Below are 18,388 nucleotides of genomic sequence, written 5' to 3'. Positions count from 1 at the left end.
TAAAAATAATCTGTTTTTAATGTATGGTAAGATTATTAACTTTATTAAAATAGTAATTATATAACACAATCATGTATTTTTAAAGTATTGTCTAAAGTAATATTAAAGAGATTATTTTATTTACAAATATTTATTTTGTCTATCAAGTTCCTATCATAACGGTATTATTTCAAAACCTAATATAATATTTTAATTAAACATTGATTCTCAATAAATGTTATCATTTATTATTAACTAACATATATATTAGAAAAGTCATCTTTTATTAAACGGATGGTGTTAACACTTTGAAACAAATGAGATAAATTATGTAAAATTACTAAATAAATCATTATTAATAATATTTTTTAGATTACAAGTAAAATAAAAATTTAAGTATAAATATTTTTCTTTCTTGTAACAACTGTTAATGATAAGTTGCATGGTGTTATCATTATTTTAAAAAATCATATATCTTTATGTATAAATATTATGCATGAATATTTCACTAATGTGAAACTACCCACACAGCACGTCAACATTCTAACAAAGTTATATAACCTTAAAATTGTAAGATGGTAACATTCCACGGAGATTAATAAACCTGCCAGTAACCTCCCTGTAACATGAAAATGATCGTCCAAACTCATCCCGTTAATATCTCTGGGATCTTGCAGGCAACGTTGTATTAATGTCCACACAACATGCCAGGCAACGTTACAGGCAACGTTGTATTAATATTCGTACAACGTGCCAGGCAACGTTGTATTAATATTCATACAACCTTTTAATATTATTTTCAATAAGGAATCCCCTTGCAATAAAAATATTCCACTGTTGGCGAAAAATTGATTCAAAACTATTGGTTTTCAATAGTTTTCAATCGTTTCTTCGCCAATAGTTAAATAGTAACTTTTTCGTTTTTTAATAAAATCTCCCAGACAAAATCTATATAATTATAAAGAAAATAGCTATATATTTATTACAAAATATTGCATAATATATTTTCCAATAACATATTTTTATATATTTCTTATGAACATTACATATAATTTATGTATGTTAACATATAATATATACATATGTATTAAATATTTTAATATTATATGAATATTATATATATCTTGTATATATAAAACACTTTATAACGGATATCTCGCATCTTCTTCATTGACATTATCAGCTTCGTTGACATCATCAGCTTCGTTAATATTATCAGCTTCACGTTGCTTTCTCATTTTTGTCCTATAAAAATATCAAGAATTAACGTAAAATTTATAACATCTATCCCTACACAACACAAATTTTAAAAAATCACGATTTTTACAAATTTCAAATTGTAATTTGTATACATTATGTTTTATATATATATATAATTATAATTAATTAAACAGACTACACAAAATCTTTATTGGTGAAGTTATCGAACCTGCGGCCACCTGATTGGTGTTAACATGTATCTCCGAAAATATTTTACATATTGACGTGCTAAGTTCAGAAGTATAAATTGTATTAAGATACAGTTACTTATTAAAAAAAGTTTTATAAATATAAATAATACTCTAAAAAATATATCAAGATGTAAATTTGTTTAAAAAATATTTTACATATATATATATTTTTTTTTATTATTATTAATGAATATACATACTCTGCTCTTTGCTGTCGCCACTTAGCATGCACTAGCCAACTCGAGGTAATTTCGGCAATTTGTGCATCATTTGAATCTGGTTTCTGAATTCGTACCACTCCTGTCAGTTACAAGTAGAAATAAAAATCGGTATTACTATAACAATATTATACGTATGTGTGTGTGTATATACAGGGAGTCCCAGAGCATACTGGTCACTGTTCATAAAAAGGTAGATGGGATCGAGATGAACATAAAAGTTCACTATTGTCGTGGGTTTGGTCTGCTAATAATCGAGATATAAATTTTTTAAATTATGCGAATGAGAGCGCGCCTTGCGCGCCGAAGGAAGGGCTCGAGCCGCTCGAGCCATAGCACGGCCTACTGTTTCAAGTATTGGCTGCCGGCGGCGGCGGGGGAAAGAAGGAGAAGCGTGGCGTCGTCGCCGTTCCCACGTCTCGCCGCACCGTGCCTAAGCTCGCGTCGATGGCTGCTACGCACACTCGCGATTACATGACGAGATTATAAATTATTAATAAAAATAGGACAAATTTAAATCGTAATAAACTTTTGTAAATAAGAAAGTTGAAAGAGAGAAAGCGATGGAAACGTATGGAACCTGCAAATAATATAATATTTGCCGCATCAAATTCTCTCATCGTTTTTTATGGAATATTAAATTAACGAAGATTTATCACGATTGATTCTTTATACATTATCCTTTCGTAACCATCTTATTAGAAAATTACGAAATGCACAAAATACTATCCCTAATATGCACTCTTTGTAAAATAACACGATAGAAAAATATTCACGTTTGATCTAACGACTTCAGGATAAATTATTCGATGCAACTTCTACGGTAATTATAGGTAATTAGAGATCAATGTTATGTCAAGTATCGTTAGTATGGTTAACTAGAAATGATTTTCTCTTGTATATGATAGAGAACTTCGAATTTCTTCTGTCGTTAATACATTATAAGTCACTGAAAATCTGTCGTAATTAATAATGCAATTAAAGGTAGAAGAAACTGTAAGTTTTCTATGGTTATAAAAGAAAATCCTTCGTTGTGTTAACAATACATGATATTGAACATTAATTTTTAAGCATAATTATCGTAGCATTGCGCCTAAGCTATCGTGAAATCGTTACATCAAGAGGGAATATTTTTCTGTGTTATTACAAAGAGTGTAACATACTATGGATAAGTATTTCGCGCATTTACCGTTTGTCCCCGAGTTATCCACTGGCTGCCAAGCATGATCGCAGACGACGCACCGTTGTATCTTGTGTCCACCCCCCACTTCCCCCCCAGCGCCGACGCTCTCGCTCTGCAGAATCTATCTGCATCAGCTTCTCTTCGCTCTCTCGCTCGCGCGAGCGAGTCGAGCTAGAGGCGCGATCGCGCCGTTGCGAGAGACCTCTGCAGTGTTTCTAGTCGAGCGAGTTGCGTGTGAGATCCCGTCCGAAGCGCGACCTTCTGGAGATCGCGCTGCCATTCGCGATGCTCTCGGTTAGTAGAGGTCTCGTTGGGGGCGTTGGGTTTGCTCGGCTCGCTGGTCTCGTTCTATCTCTTCTTCTTTGTCTTCTTTCTCTCTCTCTTTTCTTCCTTACTCCTTTTTTGTCCCTTTGCTTCTTTCTCCTTCTCCTTTTTCTCCCCCCCTTCCCCCCCCTTTCCCCCCCTCTTCCCTTTTTCCCACCCCCCCCCCCTCTTTTTGTTCTTTGCCTTCCTTTCTCTTTTCCTTTTTTTTCTTCCCCCCCCCCCCCCCCCCCCCCCCCCCCCCTTTTTTTATTTTTTCTTCTTTTTTTTCTTTTTTGTTCTTTTCCCCCCCCCCCCTTTCACTTCTTCCTCCCCCCCCCTCTCTTTTTATTTCCCCTTTCTCTTTTTCCTTTTCCTTTCTTTCCTCCTTCTTTTTTTTTTTTCCCCCCCCCTCTTCTTCACCCCTCTTCTTCCTTCTCTTCCCCCCTTTCCCACCCTCCCCCCCGCATTCCCTTCTTCCCCCCCCCCCCCCCCCCTCGTTTTTTTCCCTCTTTCCCTTTTCTCGTTCTTTTTTTTTTTCTCGCCCCCCCTCCTCCCACCCTTTCCCCCTCTCCCCCTTCCCCCTTTCTATTTTTCCTCTCTCTCTTCCCTTCCCCTCTTCCTCCGGTTCCCCCTTCCCCTCCTTCCCCTCCTCTCTCCTCCCCCCCCCCCCCCCCCCCCCCCCCCCCCCCTCCCCTCCCCTTCCTTTTTCTTTCTTCTTTTTCACCTCCCCCCCCCCCTTTCCCCCTCCTTCTCCCTCCTCCTTCCCCCCCCTCCCCCCCCCTTTTTCCTCTCTCCTTTTCCTTCCTTCTTTTTTTTTTTGTTCTTTTTTTTTTTTTTTTTTTTTTTTTTTGCTTTTTTTCTCTCTTTCTCTCCTTCTCCTTTTTTTTTTTCTTTCTCCCTCCTTTCCGTTTTCTCTTTTCTTCCCCCCCCTCCACCCCTCCCCCCCCCTCCCCCCCCTTCCCCCCCCCCCCACCCCCCTCTTATTCCTCTTCTCCCCCTCCCCCCCCCCCCCCCCCTTCTTCCCCCCTCTCTCTCTTCCCTCCCCCCCCCTCCCTCTCCCCCCTCCCCCCTCCCCCCCCCCCCCCCCCCTCCTATCTTCCTTTCTTTTCTTCTCTTTTTCCCTTTCTCTTTCTTTTTTTTCCTTTTCTTTCTCCTTTTTTTGTTCTTTGTGATTCCCCCCTTTTTCTCTTCTTTTCCCCCCCATCTCTTCTCCTTCCTATCTCTCTCTCTCCTCTCCCCCCCCTCCCTCTTTCTTTCTCAAGCAACTACTTCGTACACACCCTGCTAAAACGACCCGATTGATAACCAACTAACAAAAAAAGAATCGGTTTCAGTCTGGAATCTTGATCTGGAAATTCCGTATCGTGCCGATTGAAATCATTAAAACCAACAAAAACCAATCAGTGATATAGGAAAACGATTTTTAGTTGATTTCTATGTTTTGAATTTGGTACAATTAATTGGTTCTAATCGTTTTCAATTGTTTAAATTGTTCTTATCCGGAAATTCCGAATCAAGATTCCAGATTTAAACCGATTTATTAATCGTATTTAATCGGTGATTACATTCTATAATAGTCTTTAAATCGGTTTTTAATTGTTTTTATTTCATAATTCATCCTGTTTATAAAACACTTGATCCATTTCAATTAAATCCAATTATTTTACATATTAAAGTTTATTAAAATGAGTTTTTAATGTAATCAATTTAATTGGTTTGGTTTTTATATTTTTTATTTCGATATTTTAAAATTTTTTTTTATTAACAATTTATAGAATTTTTTATAACTACTATTATTAATTTTTTTAAAGAACAAATTATATTAAATACACTTAACATTTGCTCTTGATTTTTTTTGGTATGGATTCATGTTTTGGTTCGTGATCGAGTTATAGCTGTCTAAAACTAAGTTAGGGCTGGGGGTACTAAACACCTCATGACAAACCTGATTTAAAAACTTAAATGTGTCAAACGGAAGAGGTAAGCTGATTTAATTATAATTGTGGTATTATTATAAAATCCAAAAAATTTTTTTATACAATATGGTATAATACTATAAAAGTGCTATCTAAAAAAACTACTATATACTATAATAATGTATAATTGTCATTACAATAAGTTTAATAAATTTTTTAAAACGTCAAAAAAAATATTTTTTAAAATAAACACTGATAAAAAACTTTTATTCAGTAACAAATTTTAAAGTATTTGTTAAACTTAAAACGTCATCTAAACTATTCTCCTAAGACTTGATTCAGATGTCCTCAACATCTGAAGCCGATGAATTAGTTGGAGTCCAATCAAAATTGGTATCACTTATTGCATCATCTGTAAGGTTTTTTTTAGATTTAGAACTTAATTCTTTATCGTCAAGATCCAAATGCTCTGAGTCAACAAAAACTTGTTTCCATACCTGTCTCATTAGTAGACGTAGTCTCCTTAGTAGTCTCCTTAGTAGTCTCCTTAGTAGTTTTATTTACTCCTTTTCTAGTATCATATTCATTTGGTTTTGTTCATTTGTTTCAATTTCCGTGAGGGTTTTTCAGTCTTATTAGCGGAATGTATTTATACTGATTAATTTCAGCTTCACAATACTTCATTATCAGAATCAGAATGCTTTTCATTCGAGTTTTTTCCATCATCTGATTCAGTTTCCAACAAGTTTCGTGATTTTAATTTTGATGTTTTGCTCTTGGTCTTTTCATTTCTGCAATTTTTCTTCCCGCAAAACTATCAAAGTTCAACCATATCTGACACAAAACAATGTTTTTCCTTCTTTATTTGGTTTATAAATATGTTTCATCCAATATATATAATAATCTGGAAATCAAAGCTACATGTTATTTATGACAACTCAAAATTACAAATAAAACTTCTTATTACATTTTTATACCTTCACAAGCACCGTATTTTATTTCGTCCAATTTTGGGCATTTTTAATTTACCCAATCTCTTCGTTTCTTTATTAAGTCACGTAATTTACTTAGTTTCTTATTACTTTCATATCCAGTTTTTGTGCTAGTCGTTAATTCTTCAATACTGAAAAACTAGCGTTAATATATTACTAGCACATTGACTGGGTGTTTTTGAATTATTTAGTAAATTACTGTACTGTTTTTCAGTGACCCACTGGTTTCTACCAATGTGTACCTAATATATAATATAGAAAATTTATAAATAAGGTCTTTAATAATTTATTAATAAAATTGGAGAAAATAATCCCTGGTAGAAAATTTTCTACGCGCCTGTGTATAAGCTATCAGGGCTTTTGTGAAAGACTAGATAAAACTAGACTAGATAAAATTAGATTAAACTTAGCTAGATCTAAACTTTACATGGGTATCTCAATAAAATAAAAATTTGTATACGTTAGAAGTTAGACACATCTACCTTGTGATCTAGTTAATTTTCTACCAAGAAAGCGCAAAATTATTTACCCTTCGGAAATCGTCTGAAGTACGCAAAATTCCAATTGCTGGATAATTCTGAGAGTAATCTAACCGTTCTCTTGAGTTTGAAAGTTGCTCTAACTTAGCTAAAAAAAACAAAGTATTTTATTTTCAGGTATTATGTATTTCTTATATTTTTTAAAAAATGTAGTTGCTCTAAATGAATTTTTTAATATTTCTTTAAAAAAAAGTATTTTAAATATTGTAAATATCGTAAGACGATTTCTACATAAGGTGCCAAGTGCCGTGTGTGCTTCAGACAAGAGAGGACACTCATATCCAGACAGTAAGGGTGAAGTCCCATGTAGCGGATTACGCGGATACGGAACGAGCGGATCGCCAATCACGGATCATTCTGATAGAATTCTTTCAAAGATTGCGTCGAAATGGTCTCGTGATTGGTGATCCGCTTGTTTCGCTTCCGCATAATTCGCTCCATGGGACTTTACCCTAAGAAAGTAAATTGATTACACAAGTATAACAGTAGCTTGGCGCATACACAGCATTTTGGAACCTTATATGTAAAAAGTCCTTAAATGAGAAAGATAAGAAAAAAAGGGGAACACTAATTCATATACATACATACATACATATAAATTTGTTTTAAATAAAAAGTACGAGAAAAAGTATTTACATTCATACTCCTTAGTAGACTCCTTAGTTTTTGAATGAAACTAATTTGCAAACCGTCATTTAATTCACGAAGTTTTTTTATTTCCAATTCTTTTTCTTCTATTTGCTTTTTTAGTTCCTTTCTGGAGCTCTTTAATTTTTTGTTTTCATTTATTAATTCATCCCCTTCTGTTCGTAACTTAGAATTTTCTTTTATTAATTTTTCGAAAGCTCTTTACATTCTGTGAGCGAAATGAACCTTACTAATACATGTTATCTATAAAAATAAATAATCTATATAAATTTTTATTTAATAATTTTTATTAAATAATTACATTCTTTTAAAACCTTATTTATTATTTTATTAAAGGTTTAAAAGTTTTAAAAGGTTAAAAGGTAACGTACTCGCATAGGTATATGCCAACGCAAACACGTACAAAATAACGTTCCTCAAAAAATAAAAAAAATGAGTATTCTATTTTAATATAGTTATCGTATAAGCACACGTATACGCATAGGCCAACGTAAACGAAGACCGTACACGCTCAAACACACGCAGATTCCAACGAAGAGAGACAAGGAAACATACACTCACTCAACCTTCTCACGAATTGAGTTAATTTAATTAAAAATTAATATTATAATAAATTAATTTAAAAGTAAATTGTTTTTATAGAAGAAAAAATACAGGAAAATCCAAGTAAAGAAAGAGAAATAAGAAAACAGAAGATTTAAATAAATCCCTAAGCGACAGAAAAAAAGATAGTGCGTCCCCAAATATAGAAATCGATGAAATAAAAAGATTAGTTAATAAAATAAAAATGTTTCTAAATAAACACGTTTTTAGAATGGCCCAAAAAAGCACATAGAAACGCCATTTAAAAAGGTGTTGTTTAAAATTTGAAGTAAAGTTAGAAAAATTGAGCATAAGTTTGGAAACTATTTTAGTTAATAACAATAAAATAAACTAAAAGATTAATTTTACGTTAAAAAAGGTAATTTACAAAAAATACATTGTTTTGTTAGAAGAAGTTAATCTGGATAAAGCAAAGTAAAGAAGAAATAAAAGATCTGAAGATTTAAACAAATTACAACTTGAAGGTAAAGGAAATAGTGCGACTATTAAAAAAAAGGATTATTTAATAAAATAAAAGTCTCTCATTTTAAAATAATATTAAAATATATAAAAAAAAAGGTAAAATAATTCCAAAATTTATTACTAAAATGTCAAGTTATTCCGAAAAGAAAAAATTAATTATTTAATACTAAATTTATAAAATATAATCTTAATATAGAGTTGGAGGATGGGATGAATGAGGTATTAATTAGAGCACAAATGGAATATGAAAAAAACGCAGAAGAAAAGAAGATAGTAAACTTCCCTCAACAAAAAAATCTGGAAGCCAAAAACGCTTCCAAGGAAAACTGATCAAAGGAAAATAATAAAAAGAAAAATAAGAAATAATTTTAAATAAAAAGAAACTTCTAATATTATTGTATTTGTGGAGCGTATTAATATAAAAAATAAAGTGAGATTAATGCCCATAGAAGTATGTTGAAGGAAGAGAGTGTGTGCAAGTTTATGAGTGTTTATGTGGGAATAGGTACTTTAAAGAGTTAAAAAAAAGATAAACAAAATATTAAAAAAAAAGGTTAGATATTGATAGTCAAGATATTGAGAAGGAGAGCACGAAAATTTAAAAAACATAAAGAAAGAAAATGAATTTCTGAAGAAATTGCTTACCAAGAGGCAGAAATTTACTGTTAATTTAAAGTTTGAATCGGGAAACAACCCCCCCCCCCCCGATCCCGAAGAAAGAAGCAAGAGCGCAGAAGGCCGGAGAAGCATACGTGAGGAAATATAGAAGGACGGAAGCAACGAATATTTGCAATACAAGTGAATGATTGAATCCTGGAAATTAAAGCGAAACTAAAATACTATACAAATATAATTGAAATATAAACAAACAAATAAAGAAAAGAAAGGGTTAACAAAAAATGTTTCAATCTAATACGCGAGCGCGCGAAAAACAATAATACAAATGTGCACTAAATCTAAACAAACAAAAAAAAAGACTGAGTCACAGCAACGCGTGGCCGGACACAGCTAGTTAAACAATAAAAATTTATTATTATTAGACAAAGAAACGAAAATGTTTCTTTAATTTCACAAAAATTTTTTGCATAAATTTAATTATATGTTTATGTAAAATGTCACAAAAAAGATTAGCTATTACTATAATAATTATATAAGTACTATAACTGCAACAAATATATATGTCCACACGCGGTTTCTGTATAGAATGCGTTACATGCACTATATAAATCTCGGAACGCAGCTAACTTCATATGACCAGGCATTCATTCTGACCGCGTGTGTACAAATTATAAAAAATATATTTTGATCATTTTTACCTTTGGAATAACTTTAGATCTGCTCAGCTTTTGGGACTCATTATCACACTTCTCCTTTTCGTTTCTCGTGTTTGTTTCTTCGGTTAGTGCTTTGACTAGATTGTCATCTTGCATGAATTTATTTTTTGTTTGTGCTAAATCTTCTGTTACTCTATATTTTTTGGGTGATGGCGGTGTATCAGTAATGTTTGACAAATCTAAATTTTCCTATAAAATATTTAAAACTTAAATTTTGTATAGAAGCTTAACTTTTCTATTATAGCCAAGGAATGAGTAGATTGATCGACAAACTGACACTATTTTATTGTAAATCACAGTCTCATAACATTTTGAACATAGGATTTGGTCTTTCTCAAGTGAATTAATCCATTAGAAAGATAAATTATTCGCAGGACAACAACTGTTCATAAACTCGTGCCAACGAATTCATAAAGGTTGTTGCGTCTCATTGTCAATAACAAACAAATTAATGCATAAAAAATCTTTCTGCCGCCTTTATCCATGCTTAACACTTTTAAATCACGTCTGTAACATCTTTTCAAAATATTTACTGACTTGACTGCTTTGTAATGTAATCATTTATACACTTGTTCGTTATTGACAGTATGAGACACAACTTTTATGAATTTGTTGGCACGAGTTTGTAAACAGTCGTTATCCTGCGAATAATTTATCTTGATAATGGATTAATTCACTTTAGAAGGATCAAATTCTATGGTCGAAATGTTGTAAGACTGTGATTCACAACACAAATAGTTTGTTGACTATTCATTTACTTATTCCTCGGCTATAATTACTAAGTTATCTCTTTTTTTGTTTTCTATTTATTATAGTTATACAATACTATATGAATTCACTCATTTACCTTATCTTTTAATGTAACTGCGTTCATTGGCAATAAATCACTCTTAAAGTTTGATAATTTATTACAGACTAGTTCCTCTTGTTCTTTTAATTGACAATTCATCTATTGATGAAAAATATATAATAAATAATTTATACAATATTTTTAAACAGAAACTAACAGAAAATTTGTGATATATAGGACACGACTAACCTGAAAAGTTTTTGAATGCTTTAACTGTTTTTTTTGGGGACTCATTACCACACTTCTCCTTTTCGTTTCTCGTGTTTGTTTCTTTGGTTAGTGCTTTGACTAGATTGTCATCTTGCATGAATTTATTTTTTGTTTGTGCTAAATCTTCTGTTACTCTATATTTTTTGGGTGATGGCGGTGTATCAGTAATGTTTGACAAATCTAAATTTTCCTATAAAATATTTAAAACTTAAATTTTGTACAGAAGCTTAACTTTCTATTATAACCAAGGAATGAGTAGATTGATCGACAAACTGACACTATTTTATTGTAAATCACAGTCTCATAACATTTTGAACATAGGATTTGGTCTTTCTCAAGTGAATTAATCTATTACAAAGATAAATTATTCGCAGGACAACAACTGTTCATAAACTCGTGCCAACGAATTCATAATGGTTGTTGCGTCTCATTGTCAATAACAAACAAATCAATGCATAAAAAATCTTTCTGCCGCCTTTATCCATGCTTGACACTTTTAAATCACGTCTGTAACATCTTTTCAAAATATATACTGATTTGACTGCTTTGTAATGTAATTATTTATACACTTGTTCGTTATTGACAGTATGAGACACAACTTTTATGAATTTGTTGGCACGAGCTTGTAAACAGTCGTTATCCTGCGAATAATTTATTTTGATAATGGATTAATTCACTTTAGAAGGATCAAATTCTGTGGTCGAAATGTTGTAAGACTGTGATTTACAACACAAATAGTTTGTTGACTATTCATTTACTTATTCCTTGGCTATAATTACTAAGTTATCTCATTTTTTGTTTCTATTTATTATAGTTATACTATATGAATTCACTCATTTACCTTATCTTTTAATGTAACGTTTATTGGCAATAAATCACTCTTAAACTTTGATAATTTATTACAGACTAGTTCCTCTTGTTCTTTTAACTGACGATTCATCTATTGATGAAAAATATATAATAAATAATTTGTACAATATTTTTAAACAGAAATCTAACAGAAAATTTGTGATATATAGGACACGACTAACTTGAAAAGTTTTTGAACGCTTTAAACTGTTTTTTTTCCCTCGTTGTCAGATTTATCCGAAGCTGTCACAAGCAAATACGATGGTGAAGCACGAACACTTTTTGTTCTAATTATTTCTTTAAGTTCTTCATTTGAATCTAATATATAACACAAGCAACATGTATATATAAAAACAAAGAACAAAACCAGGCAAAGGCTATGGCTGCGTTCCGTTTCACGCATAATGCGCATAATGCATTGTTCATCTTTGTTGTTTATCTGATGTTAAATAAAGATGAAAGACGCATTATGCGCATTATGCGTGAAACGGAACGTGCAGCCTATTACGTTCCGTTTCACGCATGATACGCATGATATATTGTTCATCTTTGTTGTTTATCTAACGTACGATAAACGAGGATGAACGATGCATCATACGCATCATGCGTGAAACGGAACGTAACCAAAATCGAATAAAAGTTGTAATATTTATTATATATATACCTGATAGTAACAAAATCGTTGCTACATACGGTTCTTCGCCTACTGTTTCTTCCACTTGATACTTTAAAATTTTCTTGTGTGACTCTGGTTTAAAATTCTTGATGCAAGATGTGGGAATAATTTTTTTTTTGTCTTTATTTTTCCCAGATAACAATTTTATATAAGCGTACATTTTTATCTAAACAAAGAAATAATTTTTATCTAAATGTTTCTACTAAATACAAGTACAAAAGCGTCACCACACGTGTTTATAATCGTGTACCTTGCAAATATGTGAATACTGCGTATTAAGGCTATTCTACAATTGCGTAAGCGTAAGGTTGTAGGAGTAGGAGTAGTAGTAGTCATAAATGTTTTACAACGGATCAATCTACAATAGAGTAAAGATACGTTGTAAACTTGATTACAGCAACCGATCAGAGTGCAGTAAATTATGGCGGTGTGCGGCATGATGACGTGAACAGCACTCTGATTGGTTGGCTCTTACGTTCACATCTGTTGTAGTCGTGAAAGATGAAATTCAACCATCTTCCACAACACGCTCTACAACCGGAAGTACCGCTTTACAACGACGCCTTACACACTCTTACAACCACTTACGATCACGCTTACGCAATTGTAGAATAGCCTTTACGTGTCCCGGCCGCCACTCGATCCTTTCTGCAAATGTTCACTATCATGGCCGCGGCCACGAGCACATCACGTGATCATAGAGCATGCGTATGGGACTACAGAGCGTGCGCATAGTGTTCCGTCGCTTTTTCGGTATGACAGATTTCTTAACCTTAATTCGTCAACTTTAATAACGATTAGTATCTCGATCGCTTTTCTGATGCACGCTTATTCTTGTCAGATTTATTCGTTTTAAGCAAAATCGCGTCAAATACGCATAATTACATCGATATTTGAGGTGCGGGATCTAAATGAAACAATTACTTTTTTATAAATATATGTGAAAGTGAGCCTGATTGAAAAAGTAAAGTATATATTATATATTATACATTATCGGGTAAGTATATTTTAATAAAATCAACCCATATTTTTTGTAATTAAAGTAAAATAATAAAGTGTATAACATAAAATTTTAAGTGCATAATGTATTATGTACACATAATAATTACATTTTATAATTCTTTTTATATAAAAAATATATTATAACTAATAATTAATACATAATTAATACTCCAGCTATATTTTGATTAAAAGAAATAAAAATAAAATAACTATATATGTACATAATTTGAATTTTATTATTGCTAAATATGTTTTCAGATAATGAGTGATTCGTCATCATGTGATTCTAATTCTGATAATGATATAAATAATGCAGTTCCCAAAAAAGTAAAACGACGTTACAAAACAGGATTGTATAAAGATTATGAGACTCACTTCAGAGATAATTTATCTTGGGTTACTAGATCAAAGTGGGATTCTTTTACGAGTTATGAACATCAATTAGCTTTTGTGCCAGGTAAAAAATATTCTAATATATATGTCAAAATAATGTAACATTAAAATATTGAACCGTCGACATTATTGTAAAAAAAACAGTTTAATATGGAGAGTAATGTATAAAATAAGTAATTTTTATTACTAATTTTTTTAGAAAGCAGTAATTTTTCTAACTTGAATAATGAGCAGAACCGTGATTGTTGTATTAGAAGTGAGAATAATTGTGACATGAGAATGAATAATAATGAAGCTAGTAGTAATAATTCCACAGCGATTCGCTCTCCAGAATATAAACCTGACTTAAATATTGAAGGTATGTACACGCTGTGGCCCTGATTTACAGTTTTTAAAATAAAGAATTTATATTTCGCACAGTTTGAAGTAGAAATCCTGTAACTTAGATTTTTCAAAGATTTGTAAAATGAAAAGTTTATTATATCTACTTTATTTAAAAAATCTTCTAACCTATAGAAACTTTATTTTCATTATCGAGGCATCCACGTAGATCTAATATTATATATAGCTAGTTTAACCAATTAAGTTCTACCCTAGTCTATATAGTATTATCTAATAATGTAGTCTTCCACAAAGACATTCCAATAGTTTCTATGGACGCCTATTTTCTACTAGTAAGGTACTCATTTCGATTATTGTCAGAATCAATAATGTATAATCAAGGCATTTATTGCGTTATAGATACATTTGAGTATAATGAAATTATTCATATAAACAATGAAGACGAGGACAAAGAAAATGAAGATGCCAGCAGTGTAGAAGACAATAGTGAAGATGATGACAAACATATGAGTGAGAGTAGTTCAAATGGCTATGATTCTGATAACAATGAATTTGATAGTGATGATTATGATGCGAATATCAGTGACGACGAGACTAATGGGTCATTTGATGATAATACTATAATGTTTGAGAAAACTAATTTAACTATTCGTGACATAATGACTTTGATAATGGGATTCTCAATTCGATTTAGACTGTCAGATTTAGGAAGACAAAAACTGATTGAGTTAATAAAATTAATTGCAGGACCCGAGTTCAAAGATATAAATATTTCAAAGTATAGATTACAACAAAGATTTGACCCACCAGACGATAAAATAAATTATCATTATTATTGTAATTCTTGCAACAAAGAAATTTTATATTCAATATCAAAATTAAATTTTAAGAATTATATAAAAACATGTTCAAAATGTGATACAAATAATAAAATAACGTTAAAATCTACAAACTATTTTACGTCTATTAATTTAACATATCAGTTAAAAATGTTATTTGAATCTCCCTACATTAAACAAGAAATTTTTAATTTTATTAACTCAGTGACAGTAAATCAGTGTAACGTTGATAGCACAAAGATTATGAGAGATGTTAATGACAGTAAATTATACAACAAAATTAACAATAGAAATACCTGTTACTTAACTTATAATATAAGTACCGATGGTGCACCACTGACAAACAGTGGAAAACGAGGCTTTTATCCACTTTCAGTACAACCAAATTTTGTATCACCTATCAGTAGATTTAAACAAATTCTACTATGTGGAATACTAACTTGTACAAAAGAACCTACAAGTGACATAGCTCAATTATTTTTTTCTACCTTTATCGATGAAGCAAAATTATTGTATGAAAATGGTATCGAAGTAACTAATTTAAAAAATGAATCGATTATTGTAAAATTTTGTCCATTAGCTTACTGTGTAGACTCTGTATGTCGACCAATCTTGCAAAATAGAATGCAATTTAATGGGTATTATGGTTGTAGCTGGTGTTACCATCCAGGATGTTATGTTAAAGAAGTTTCAGGTATTAGATATCCTTTACGAGATATCGATCCCGAATTAAGATCTCATGAAAGTCATTTAAAGGATATAAAAACTGTTACTTTATCAAATAAACGTCAAGAGAGAGGAGTAAAAGGAAATACTGCTTTAATTCAAATTCCATGTATAGATATCGTGTGGTCCTTTTCTTTTGACTATTTACATACTATCCTTTTTGGTATTGAGCAGCAGTTATACAATAAGTGGACATGCCCAAAATCACAATCAATGTTTAAATTACGTAATGCGGATGTCAAAGCTATTGAAAAACGTCTGTTATCTATTACACCTACCCAGGATATACATCGACTTCCACGATCACGAAAAGAAAAGTTAAAAGGTGCTGAAGTGAAAACATGGATATTAGTCTACAGTCTACCATGTTTGGAAGATATCCTTCATGATACAGCTCTTAAACATTATTCATTACTCGTCAGAATTTTGTACACTTTATTAAAAACAACAATCACCGAAGAAGAATTAGTACAATGCGAATATGACGCCCTAAAGTTTGTTGGTTATTATCAGGTTTATTACGGAGTTGAAAGTATGACATTTAATGTTCATATTTTATTGCATGTTGTACAATCAGTTAGGCAAACTGGTCCTCTTTGGAACAATTCGACTTTTCCGTTTGAAGGAAATATTTTTCAATTAAAGCAATTGATAAATGGTCCTAACAAGATGGATCAGCAAATAGCGAGGAAACACTTACAACAATTACATTTCAAAACAGGAAATGTTAATTACTCGTCAAATATTATTAAAAATTATTGTACTGATATATTTAGGCATAAAAATTTGTCAACTTATTTTTATTGTGGTGAAGATGTTGTTTTTACGGGAGCAAGCTACTCCAAGAAAATTGATGGACAATATTGCCGTGTATTTAAAAAATGTATTTATAACGGTAAAGTTTTCCATAGTATAAAATATACAAAAGTAAAACGTACTAATGATACAATGATACAATTAAAATCAGGACATTTTGGTCGGATAATAGATATTATAGAAAAAGAAAACAAATGCTATCTTGCACTTTCAAAAATTGTTACATTTTCAGAAGATCCTTTTATTGTAACGCACATAAAAAAAATTAGAACCGAAGATTTTCAAAATTATAAAATTGTTCCTATTACAGATGTACTTTCAAAAATAATTTCTGTAAACATTAATAATCTTGAATTTTTATGCAAATTACCAAATACTTTTGAAATACAATGATATGTTTCCCAAAACTGTTTAAAATATGTTTAACTGTACAATATGTAATATTAAATGTTAATTACATTATGAAATATGTATAAATAATGTATATTATACATAAAATATACAATATTGTAATTATTATGTAACATTATTACACATGATTATTGTATTTATTTATAAAATAAAGTTTTCTTTTTATATTTTTTGTTCATTAGTCTCTTATACGTATATTTTACAATAATGTAAGAAGTGAGACCTAAAATGTTTTAATCTACCGCGGTGGCATCTGAGAGACCCACTTGATATTAAAATATTTATAATTTTCTGTAATTATATTATGTTTTAAAGCTTCTAAACTTAATGTAAATTTAAAAAAATATTCTAACGTTTATAATCTACAAATTTTTATCCAAAACTATTTACTCGTTTAATAAATATAAATAATTTTATTATTAAACCCAAGAAGAACCTGGTTATGCAAATTTTCAAAAAATAATTTTTTGCTTTAAAAAGTAGCTTTTCTTCCAGATTTATGTATTTTATGAACATTAGATACATTACATTACTGAATATGTTATTTGTATGTACTGAATATATATACTGAATATTTTATTTGCTAATTATTATAATAAAATTATTTTTTCTTATACCACTGACGTAGCTATAATGGTTTCACATAACGTTTATTAAATCATCATTTTTATAAGCTTGATAAATACATTACTTTAAAATAAAGACTGACAAAATCTTGTCGTGAGTGTTATATCTTGCACTAAAATTCTATACTATCTTACAATAAAAATAATAATTTCTTTGAAAATTTTATGAAAAAAGAATGTTATCAAATAGAATATATATTTAAAATATGTTAAAAAGTAAAAGCATTTATATTACTTTTTAACTTATAAAAACTTATAAATGTATTTTAAGTCTTTATTATTTCTATTTTTTCTGATTTTCTATTACGTAGTACAAAATATATATTAATGTTTTCTTAATCTACAAATTTTTATTAAAAAAGTTTATGAGTAATTCAATAATTTTATTTAAATTATAATTTTAAAGAAACATAAAGTTTATTAAACTACTAACAGCATCTAAATAAAGGTAACATAAAAATACAATTTTAATGGAGGTAGAATTGTACAATTGAAACAAATAGCGTTAGATTAAAATTAAATTGTAAAAACCACATTCAATCCAATTCAAAATTGTAAAAATAGTAAAAATATTTCTAACAATTAAAACCGACAGCGTCTGATTGAAGTTATTTCGAAAATACCGTATTTAATCCAATTAAAATTTAAGCACAATTTAACAAACAAAACCGATAGTGTCCGGTTAAACTACATTCGGAAATACCCCATTCAATCCAATTCAAAATTTTGGAATTATGTGTACAATCCAAACCAATATCACTCGATTGAAGTCAATTCGGAAATGTCATACTCAATCCAAGTCAAGATTGTGCATATAATTTAAAAAATAAAACCGATAGTGGCCGATTGAACTAAATTCGGAAATATCACATTCAGTCCAATTCAGAAGGCTGAAAATACTTGTTTAGTCAAAACCAATAGCGCCCAGTTGAAATCAATTCGGAAATACCAGATTCAATCCAAGTCAAGACTGTGCATATAATCTAAAAATCAAAACCCATAGCGCCCGATTGAACTAAA

At 30.7% G+C, this 18,388-nt stretch overlaps 2 protein-coding genes and 1 long non-coding RNA gene across 11 annotated transcripts in view; 1 reads left to right on the top strand and 2 right to left on the bottom strand.

The window, feature by feature from the left end:
• Nucleotides 1-1,065: 1,065 nt before the first annotated feature.
• LOC114255293 overlaps nt 1,066-18,388 on the bottom strand; it is a 25,575-nt gene continuing 8,252 nt past the window's right edge. For 6 of the 9 annotated variants that reach the window (XM_036282398.1, XM_036282396.1, XM_036282393.1 and 3 more), the window contains 2 exons: nt 1,631-1,730; nt 1,066-1,224 (listed from right to left, as the gene is read on the bottom strand). In XM_036282398.1, coding sequence (XP_036138291.1) covers nt 1,122-1,224; nt 1,631-1,730 — 203 coding nt within the window. In that variant the 3' untranslated portion in view covers nt 1,066-1,121. Of the gene's footprint in view, nt 1,225-1,630; nt 1,766-10,732; nt 10,879-11,529; nt 11,629-11,719; nt 11,856-12,201; nt 12,380-18,388 lie in introns of those variants that run through there. The other 3 variants (XR_004962077.1, XR_004962078.1, XM_036282399.1) reach the window with 3 other exon arrangements.
• On the bottom strand, nt 5,848-7,420 carry LOC118644265. The gene is made up of 4 exons (XR_004962081.1): nt 7,218-7,420; nt 6,572-6,669; nt 6,028-6,284; nt 5,848-5,954 (listed from the first exon to the last, which is right to left on the bottom strand). It is a non-coding gene; the product is annotated as an uncharacterized LOC118644265 (long non-coding RNA).
• LOC118644256 lies at nt 12,386-16,860 on the top strand. Its single transcript, XM_036282389.1, has 4 exons — nt 12,386-13,210; nt 13,474-13,672; nt 13,808-13,966; nt 14,350-16,860. Exons 2-4 carry the CDS (start codon nt 13,477-13,479, stop codon nt 16,722-16,724), a joined length of 2,730 nt encoding a protein of 909 aa, XP_036138282.1. The 5' UTR covers nt 12,386-13,210; nt 13,474-13,476; the 3' UTR covers nt 16,725-16,860.

This window comes from Monomorium pharaonis, chromosome 2, assembly GCF_013373865.1.
Source record: "Monomorium pharaonis isolate MP-MQ-018 chromosome 2, ASM1337386v2, whole genome shotgun sequence".
Classification (NCBI taxonomy): Eukaryota; Metazoa; Arthropoda; class Insecta; order Hymenoptera; family Formicidae; genus Monomorium; species Monomorium pharaonis.
This window is presented reverse-complemented; position numbering and strand designations above follow the sequence as displayed.